Source organism: Molothrus ater, chromosome 9 (assembly GCF_012460135.2).
Source record: "Molothrus ater isolate BHLD 08-10-18 breed brown headed cowbird chromosome 9, BPBGC_Mater_1.1, whole genome shotgun sequence".
In the NCBI taxonomy this organism is placed as follows: Eukaryota; Metazoa; Chordata; class Aves; order Passeriformes; family Icteridae; genus Molothrus; species Molothrus ater.
The window spans coordinates 22,192,431-22,202,472 of NC_050486.2; the positions used below are offsets into that span (position 1 = coordinate 22,192,431).

The following is a 10,042-nucleotide window of genomic DNA, read 5'->3' on the forward strand; positions in this document are numbered from 1 at the left end:
CCCAGGTGTCTGGGTGCTGGACAGACAGCTGGGCAGATGCTGCCAGCCCAAAACAGACATGGGAAAGCCCTTTGCAAGGGACTCACCTGGCTGGGGATATCCCAAAATCCTGTCAGTCACAGACCTGGCTGGTCTCCATGGCTGGTGATGCCTGGGGCTTCTCACCCAGTGCTTTACCAGAAGGGAAACTGAGGCCACTTCCCTGCTCTCAGTGTCCCAGGGAAGCTGCTTGGAGGAGCTTTGCTGCCCCTGCCCTGGTGAGAGGCATCCCCATGCTCCAGGGAGGGGGATGCTGAGGATCCAACTGGCCTGTGGGAGAGGATGGGGACAGCAGGGAGATGGTGTGGCCTTGCTGGGCAGCAGGGACATGGGAATGTCACTGGACTCGTCCTTCTGTGGTCAGGTCAGGACTTCCCAGAGAACCAGAAAATCCAGCCCTGGCTCCCTAATGGGGCTCAGGTGGGGGATGCTGGGGAGCAGCTGAACCCCAGGCTGTGGCACCAGGCACTGGAGGAGGTGAGGGGAGCAGTCCATAGCTTGTCCTCATTTTCCCCCTGTGGCTGGCAATGATTGGGAAGGAGAGCAAATATTCACATATTTGCCAAAATTATTTTTGGGGTGGGGTTTGTGTGCAGCAAACAGGGCCAGCCTGGGATGGGGCAACTTTTGGGAGAGGGGCAATATGAGAGGGGGTTTAGGAGCAGCTGTCCCCCTTTGGGAGAGGAATGAAGGCTTGGCCCCGACTCTGAGCAGCTTCCTGGCAGCTGCTGCAGGAAAGGGCTGAGGCTATAGGCAGTGAGGGGGCGAGGGCCACAGCCCCCAGCTGCAGCAGGGGTTGTGCTCATACCCAGGGTGCCTGGGAGGGTTAGAGGCTTCCCCCAAATACCACTGTGATTTGGCTGGAGCCAATGGGGCTGACTTCATCCTGCTGAAATGTATCATTACAGCCAGGCAGGGAATGTGCTGTGGGGTTTGGGGGGAGCTGGGTGTGGGGTGGAGTGTGCTGAGCACACAGAGCCTGGTTTCCTGCAGGATGAGGTCTCCCCTGCCTCCTGCATCACTTTGTGGTTTGATGACAAGTTGAAGGGACACGCTGTGGGTTCTGGTGAGGGGACCAGCACCAGCTCCTGCCCCAAAGGAGCCCTTGGACAGTCAGGGACCACTGCTAGGGCCAGGCCTGGGGAGGCAGCATCCCCCTCTGGGCTGTGTGCCTCTTGCAGTCCTCCTCTGTGGGAAACCAGCCCTTTTTCAAAGCTTCTTTCCAAACAAAATCACTTTTGGCAGCCCTTAGGCAATGGCAGGTCTCTGCTGACTGCTCCAGTGCTGGCATCTGTCATGGCTGTCACTGTCCTCTCCCGCCGTCACCCTGTTGTGTCCCTGCCAGCAAAAATCCTCCTGGCTGTGCAGCATCGGGGACGGCCAGTGCAGCCTTGGGTTCTCCTTTGCAAAGCAGCTCCTGGGGCCGTCCCCCAGCGCCCTCCTTTGCCAGCCTCTCTTTTGGCCCAGGACATTTGGGGATTGCAGAGACCCCTGCGGTGCTGAGGAGGGGAGCAGCAGCAGGTCACGCACAGAATCGCCCTGCGGGGATGGGTGCCCTGGCCGTGGCTGGAGAGGGAGGCCGTGACCCGGGGTGTGACCCTGTGAGTGCTGGGGTGCCACAGCCGGGGATCCCCGAGCGCGGAGGAGGGCGGCGCGCTGGTCCCGCACGGCTGCGGGTGACAGACGGGGCTCGAACACCGCCGGGGCAGCGTCCCCACGGCAGGAGGGACCCTACGGGAAGGGCCGGGAGCCGGGAGTGTCCCAGGGAGGCGGCAGAGGGCAGCAGGGCTCCGGTGCGGGCTGCCCGGGGGTGGCCCCGGCGGGGCGGGGGGCTCGGGCGGCGGGGGCGGCCCCGGCCGCGCCCCGTTAAAAGGCGGCACCGGCGGGGCGGAGGAGGCACAGCGGGCTGGGCAGGACGGGGCTGCACGCTGGGATCTGCTCTCCCTTCAGGTAAGTTGTGTCTGTCCCTCCCCGCCCGTGGGGACACCTGGAGGGGCGCTGGGCTCTGGGCACGGCGGCGGCTGTGCTGGGTGGGGGCTCCCCCGGTAACCTCTCTGCTCTCCCCAGGTGCAAAGATGGGGTGCTTCACCTTTATCAAGGTCATGATGATCCTCTTCAACCTGGCCATCTTCGTAAGTGCGCCCCGGGGGCTGGGGTCCGCGGGAGGGGGTCCCGGGGAGCCCCCGGAGCCGGGTGTGGGGTGGGTTTGGGTCTGGCCGCGCTCCCCTGCCCCTCCGGGCTCCTTTCTGTGGGCCATGGGGTGGAGAGTGTGGGCAGGTGGGTGCAGGTGGGACTCGCCGAGCCCAGCGGGCTGTGCCGTGCTCTGGGGACAGTGGCTGTTGCATCAGCTGCCCCTGTCCCTCGCTGTGCTGAAGCTTGGCAAGGTGGTGATGGCCCGGAACAGTGGGTTCGCTGCCTCCCTGCCTGAGGGTCCTGCCTCTGTAGGGGAGCAGCCCCCGTGTGTGACTGTGGCTTTGGGGCTCCTGGATGTCGGGAATTCAGAGCACATGCAGGCTCTGCTGCCACCCGGGGCAAAGGGAGCGGAGCTGGCAGGAGCTGCCCTGGCCCTGCAGGAGCCACCTGGAAGAGGCTGTGGTAGGACACAGCCTTGGGAAGGAGGGGGTGCAGAGCCTCCTGGCTTGCTCTGCTGAAACACTCCCTCTGTAAAGCCCCTGCCAGGATTTGAGTGTGGTGGGGACGGTCGAGGGGGCAGAGGGGAGGGCTGGCACAGACTGCCGGCAGCCCAGAGTTGACCTTGCCCAGGACTGTCTGGGGCCAGGGGCTGCTCAGCTTCTCCTCTGCGTGGGCAGGCAGCCGCCCTGCATGGAGGAGCTCGTGGCAGTGTGATGGTGGCCAGAGCCTGCACTGGCCCTGTGGGATCATGGTGGCACTGCTGGCTTGGCTGCTCCACTGCTGGCACTGAAACCCCTCAGCTGTGGCACTGCCCAGGGGGTGTGGGGTGTGTTTCAGAGTACTGAGCTGTCTGGCAGTGCCCTGGGCTGCCTGCAGTGCCACAAAGTCTTGCTTTGGTGTGGGGAAAAACTGCCAAGGGGAGAAACACCTGTGCCAAGGCCTTGCCCGAGTATCAAATCTCGTGCCTACCTGGAAGCTGACGTTGCCTTTCTCCTCCCAGCTCAGTGGTGGGACCCTCCTGGGAGTTGGCATCTGGGTCAAAGTGGATGGAGAGTCATTCCTGAAAATATTTGGGACGCTGTCCTCCAGCATCCTGCAAGTTGTGAATGTGGCCTATCTCCTCATTGTCATTGGTGCCATCCTGCTGGTGATCGGCTTCCTCGGGTGCTACGGTGCCCAGAAGGAGAGCAAATGTCTCCTGATGATGGTATGGACCTGGCTGACCTCCTTATCAAGCCTCAATTGAGCTACATCTGTGGTGGGAGAGGCCTGGTGGGCAGATTTCTCTGTGGATATTTCCATGTGGTGGCAGTCTAGGTGGGCCTTGGAAAGGCAGTGCTGGACTCAGTCTGCCCCAGAAAGGGTGAGAGGAGGGAGGGGTCATGCTGAGCTGAGGTCTCTCTCTTGGAGAGTCCAGAGAGCCCAGCCCCAAGCAGGTGGAGGGCTGGAGGACCCCAAGGTTGTGCTGCTCTTGCCCAGGAGCAGGGCTGAAGGCAGTGAGGCAGGAGGGCTGGAGCCCTGGGGAGGCAGATGAGTTCCAGGGCCCCTGAGGATTCTGGCTGTGGTTTGACCTCCCTTCCCTTGCTATGTCCTAGTTCTTCTCAGTGGTGCTGATCATCTTCATTGCTGAAGTTGCTGCTGCCGTGGTGGCTCTGGTCTTCACAGGTCTTGTGAGTGCAATCCCTGAGTCTTGGGCTGGGCTGGTGTGGGACGTGTCCTACCCCTTGGGAAAACAGGAGCCATGGGCTGCCCATGGGTGTGGCTGCTCAGAGTGGTCAGTGCTGCAGGAGGAAGGGATGTTGGGATGTTGGTCACTGCTGGCACCAGGTAGGTGGGCAGGCTGGAGTGGCCTGAGGGTGGTGGGAGCAGGGTTTCCTGTTATATCATAACCCTCATATTTTTAGGACAAGTCTTGCCCACTTCTTTCTGTCAAGCCCCTCAGTCCTGAACCAGCTTAGGCTTGACACCTCCCCACCTCTGAGGGTAGGAGCCACTGGAGGAGGAAGTTCCTATTGCCTCATGCTGAGCAAACTAACCCTATTATTAGCACCTGAGAAACCACCTGGAGAGAAAGGTGACTGCCTCATTAGGCACTGGAGAAGTCAGCCACAGGGCAAACTCATTCCTGGCTCCCTCACTTAACGCTGCTTATCAGATGACTCAGGGCATAAGTGACCTTGTGCCATAAAGCACTCTTTGGTGGGGAAGAGAAAAACTCTCTGTGGGTCAAATGGCCATGGTGTGACTGCTGGCCATGCTGGGTCTTTTTGGTCTCCTCTCCATAGGCTGAGACCAGTATGGGGGTGCTCAGCTCTGTGGTGCTCCCCAGGACCTTCTCTGATTGTGTTTTCCTGCCCTTTCTTCCAGGCAGAGACGTTACTGACAGGGCTGGTGACCCCGCTGCTGAAGGAGAAGTATGGGGTGGATGAGACATTCACACAGATCTGGAATGTCACCATGTCAGAGGTGTGCTGAGCGCTGTGGGTCAGGATCCTCCCAACATGGGCTTAGGTGCATGTCTGGGTGGGACAGTGAGAGGGAAGTGGGGACACATCACAGTCCTGGATGTGCTGAGCTGTCACCACCTCCTCAATTCCCCAGGTTCCTGGGAACTGCCTGCTTGGGACCTGGTGGGGTGAGAGCTGTGTGTGATGGTGTGTGGGGCAAAACCCTGGTCCCAAGGTGACTACTGAGCAGCCCACTGAGGCAGGGTTGAGCTGGGTGACCCCCTCCATGAGCCAGTGGGGTCCAGATGGTGTCAGAGCATGGAGGGAGATCTGAAGGATGCTCCTCCCATCCCTTCCTCTCTCTCCCTCTTAGGTTCACTGCTGTGGCCTGAATAACTACACAGACTTCAACAACTCCTACTTTTATGATACACACCATGGCTACCCCGGGCAGTGCTGTGACACGCAGGAACCCTGCAACAGCACAGTGGCTGCAAAAATGGCTGTCCAGGTAAGGGTGTGCTGCTGGCAGAGCCTGGCTTGGGGTGTGCCTGGGCATGGGGAGGGAGACCTGTCCTGTAGCTCCAGCCCCAGCTCTGCACACAGTGGTCCCATGGGCTTTAAGTTCTGAGGGGAGGCTGTGGTGGCCTTGGCTTTTCCCTGGTAGAAACAAGTAAAGCTGTTATGTTTTTCTGGTCCTGAAGGGAATAGGGTGGCATGCTTGATGCTGGGCTTGAACCCAGGCACCACTCTGCCTTTTTAGGTGATTTTCCTGCTTCTTCCCTTCCTTTCCTTGCTCCCCACCCAATATTTGGTCTGACAAGTGGCTGAGTTGCCCCTGAAGCCTCAGACCTTCCCCATGGCTGTGTGTTCTGGCTTGGAGAAGCAGTACCTCCCTTCCTGGGGGATGCTGTGCCCTGGCAGTCGGGGTATCGCCACCTCTTGCCATCCTCACCTGTGTGGTTGCCTCGTGCAGGGCTGTTTCAAACAGATCCTGGAAGAAATCAGGACCAACGCAGGGGTGGCGGGCGGCGTGGCAGCCGGCATTGCTGCCTTGGAGGTGAGTGCCTGAGCCCTGCTCTGTGCCTCTCCTTGTGCCTGGAGCTGGGGCTGGGCCAGCCTGGGGGCCCCAGGGGGCTGGGGCAGCTCCATGGACCACCTGCAGCTCCAGATACTGAGCCTTCTTCCCTGGGCACCTCCAGCCCTCCCACTGGTGCCCTGGGCACAGAGGGCTGTGACCCAAAGCCCTGCTGGGAAGGGGAGGGAGGCTGCACATTTAGGGGGGCTGATTTGCACCTTGCCACCCCCAGATTGCAGCCATGGCCGTTTCCATGTACCTGTACTGTCGGCTGGATGAGAAGTGACCCCCTGAGGCAGGAGGATGACCTGCCACCCCCCATGCTGGGGTGCACCTGTGACGTGCCATGCTCTCAGGGGGACCCCATCCCTCCCCAGGTCTGATGCTCTCCTGTGCACTGTGATTTGTAGCTGTATTTTGATCTACTGAGCTGGGATCTGTAGAGTTTGTGTATATTTTTGTACTGATATGGCATACAGAGCCTGTACATAGAGATTTGGGGTGTTTTTTGATTGGGGGGGTGGGTGTTGGGAGAAGCTGCTTGGTCTGTTTGGCTGATGCCAGCAGGAGATAAAGCAGCACAGGGGCTTTTCAGGGCTGCTGATCTGGCAGTGGCACAGTGATGCCTTGAGAAGCCCTGGCAGCTGGGTGCTGTACTGCTCTCACACTGTCCCTGCTGTGTCCCCCTGCATCCCTTTGAGGGGGTAACTACACCCTCACTGGGGATGTATCTACTCCTGCACCCATCCTCTGCCAGCCCTGGCCTTGCTGCCATGTGTCCCCTGAAGGAGGTGCTGGCTGCTCTCTGCCCTTCCCTGGCTCTGCAGGGGCTGAGGCTGCCCTGTACCCTGTGCCATTTTGTGCCTGAGCCCCTCTCCCTGCTGTAAAGAAATGCAAATAAATTTTTCATCTTGGAAACAAATTATTTTCTGGAGTTGATCTTGGTGCTGCCTTTAATAAATACCCTCTGCTGGGTTGGGGGTGCAGGGGTGAGGGCTGCCTCACCTCCCTCCCCATTCCCTTCCATGTCCTTGCAGGCAGCACAGCCCTGCCCACAGCCTCCCTGCCCTCCTTGCCTGTGGCTCCCCACCTGCTCAGGTGCTTGGAAACAGAGCAGCCCTGTGTTTGCACAGCAGACAGGGTGCTGGGAGGACACCACCCTTACTGCCCCTGCCCTCTGCAACAGCTACTGCTTGCTCACAGCAAGGGACTGAGCAGCAGCTTGGCTTGAAAGGCAGGGCTGGCTGGGGGTTCCTGTGTCCTCATCAGTTGCAGGAACCCGGAATGGGGTGGTGGAGAGCTGGGGGTGGCAGGATCCATCCCTCTGAACATCTCCACCCCAGTGCTGTCCTGCACTGCCTGTGTCTGATGCACCTGCCCTCCCTCTGTCTGTGGGAGGTGGGTGGGCTTGGAGGGTTTCCAGATACTGCTACTCCCTCTCTGCCTCAGTTTCTCCACTGCAAAAGCACAGCTGGGGTGGTGCTCCCAAGGGCTCCTTCACCCTGTTTTGGCCAGGGCTGTGAGGCAGGGAGGTGAAGGGGTGGTGGCAGGAGGCCAGTGTGCACACAGCCTCCCCAGCCCTGCCTCGCTCTGTGCCTGCTGTGGCACCCCCTTATCAGCTCCTGCCCGGTACAAGGCTGCACCGAGCGCTGCTGTGGTCTGGCATCTCCCTGGTGCCATCCAGTTCCTGTCACGGGGGCAGGAGCAGGCAGGGACAGGGGGACAGGCATGGGCACCCACTCCCAACACTAGGTCATTTAGCCCTGAGGAGAGGGCATCTGGCCCTGCCCCATGGCAGGGTGTGGGGGAAGCTGTGAGAAAACAGCCTTGTCTTTCCTGGCCAGGTGAATAAATAGGTCCCATAATAGTTCTACCATAAACTGGTGCCACCTCATGGGTGGCGTCAGGGCTTTTATGCCTCTTATCCCTCTTCAAGGATACAGGAGCTGCCAGGAAGCCCTTCCTGGAGGTGGTGTGGTGCCCAGGAACCAGTTGGCACAGAGCTGGGCACACCCGGCCGTGTCCTGCTCTGCCCCTGTTTTTGGGATGCCTCGCAGAGCTGGCTCCTGGCACACACGCTCTCACCATCGGCCCCGTGGGGCGGAGCAGGCTCAGGGGTGAAACTGCTGGCTTCCACCTTTGCAACTCCTCCTAGCCAGGGCTTTCCATGGGTCAGAACAGGCTGTTTCTGTGGCACTGAGTTTTGTAAATAGCCCTGCAACCACTGGCTTGGTCCCTCCCCTCCACCTGCTGGGAAAACTTGCAGGACCAGTTTCTCCTCGCGGATGCGGATGCAATTCCTCCCAATTGCCCTTTGCGGTTCTTGGCTGCCCTGGCAGCCAAAATCAGAGCAGTGGGGGGTAAACTGGACTGGCACAGCCTCCCTGTGCTCCCACTGTGCCCCTGCCCTCCACTTCCACTGCCCAAGCACTGCCACAGCCTTTGGGCTCTCCAAGGAGATCCCATTCCAGCTGCTCCCCCACAAGCTCTGTGGCCCACCCCAGCCCACCACCCACCCCCACCAGCTCATGTGGGTGCCACCAGGCACCTCTGCACTTTATATCCCTTAGAGCTGCCCAGTTCTCACAGACTGGCACGCTGGGGCAAACAGAAACTGCCAGCACAAGGCCAAGAGGTCCCTGAGGGATTATGGTGGCAAACAGAAACTTCCTTATTGCCCCGGAAGATGGCAGGAGATGGCTCGAGAACCTGGCACATCTGGGTGTGTGCCAAAGTGGAGGTTCTTCTTTTCCACCTGGGATACAGGGTGAGGGAAGGCAGGAGGGCAAAGTCTCCCTGCAGGGACGTTGAGCAAACATCAGCCAGTGCCATGATGGGAGACGAACAGAGACCAAAATTCCTGGAGATTTGCAAGGTGCACTCTCCACCGGCATTACTTGCCCCAGGGCACAGCAGGCAAAACCCTGTGTGGTGCAGGAGCCTGTGCTGGCAGGGAGTGGGCAGTGATCGGTAATTAGGAAAGGAGCCGCCCCCTCCTTCCTGGGAATTAGCATCGATGGGAACAGGTAGACGAAAAGAAGGAGGAGCTGCACCTCTTTGGGTTTGTGCTAGTAAAGGGGGTAATAAGAAGCAAAAGCAAATTCATCCAGCATTAGTTGTCAAGGAGTGCCTGCTGTGGGGAATTACCCCTGCCTGCTGTAAAAGCTGGGACAGGATGTTCCCAGACTGGGGAGAAGAGGATATCCTTGAATGGCTCAGGCTGGTCCTGGGGAAGAAGTGAGGCAATGCACACTTTCCCTGGCACAGACTGCCTGCCTGACTCCCCTCCTCCTCAGAGATAAACCATCCTGAGTGCCAGCCTGACCTCAACAGTGCTTTCTAGGCAGCTCCCTGCCCTAATTGTTTAGTGGGGATATCAGAGGAGGCGATGCAAGGGCTGTTCAAGAGGCAGCAGGCAGGAGCTGCCATTGAACTGTGTGTTAATCATTAATGCTGCACCGGGCAGGGACAGCACAACAACCGTCACAGCAATCCTGGTACCCAGTCGAAGATTAATTTTCCACCTACTTTAAATGTGGGAACAGGAGGTGGCAGCCCTGTGTCTGCAGGCACAGCAGGGAACAGGGACAGGAATGGGCTGGGTGCAGGGAAAGGACCCCTCTCAAAGCTGGGAACAAAGGGAGAAGCCAAGCAGAGCCCCTTCCTGGGAGCAGTTTGGGCACCTTGGCATTTGTGACTTTTTATTCATAAATGCTTTTGGCATTCATGGCTTTTTATGAGGCAGAGGGTGCTGAAAATTTAGGATCAGGTTTCTGGGCTGGGATGCAAGTGGCTGGGCACAGCATCACTGATTCCCTCCCACGGAGGGAAGGAGATGGGGCCAGCAGGGAGCTAGTGATGACATCTCTCCATTCAAGAGGACTGGGTGTGTTATCCCAGAGGACTCTGGCTGGAAGGCTCTTCCCTCCATCTGTGGGGCACAGAGGAACCCATGTGCCATAGGAAGGGTCAGCCTAGACCTTGTCTCCCACATACCAGCCCTTCATCAGAGCACAGGGACTTCCTGCTTCCTCGGCACAGAGATCTCCAACAAAAAAACTATGATGCATAAAAATAAACACCACCGGAAACTATGCAAAATTCCCCACCCCCCACAAGCTCTGGAAAGGTCAAGTTTCATGCCAACACTATTTTGCTTTTGTTTAATTATCAGCCAGCTCCTGGGAGGTGGGGCAGCCCGGACAGGTTCTGCTTTGTAGGGCTGCACAAAGCCAGGGAGGCCGGGCTGGGGGCGATGCAGGGGCTGGGTGAGAAGTGCAGCTCGGGCAGCACGTGCTGCAGCTGCTGCTGCATGGGGCTGAGCTGGGGCAGCCACTGGGTCGGA

General features: G+C 59.2%; 1 protein-coding gene across 1 annotated transcript; it reads left to right on the forward strand.

Annotated features, from left to right (window-relative positions):
• The first annotated feature begins 2,114 nt into the window (after window positions 1–2,114).
• TSPAN1 (tetraspanin 1) lies at window positions 2,115–6,091 on the forward strand. Its single transcript, XM_036388333.1, has 7 exons — window positions 2,115–2,171; window positions 3,173–3,379; window positions 3,768–3,842; window positions 4,540–4,638; window positions 4,993–5,130; window positions 5,596–5,679; window positions 5,930–6,091. Exons 1-7 carry the CDS (start codon window positions 2,115–2,117, stop codon window positions 5,981–5,983), a joined length of 714 nt encoding a protein of 237 aa, XP_036244226.1. The 3' UTR covers window positions 5,984–6,091.
• Window positions 6,092–10,042: the final 3,951 nt, after the last annotated feature.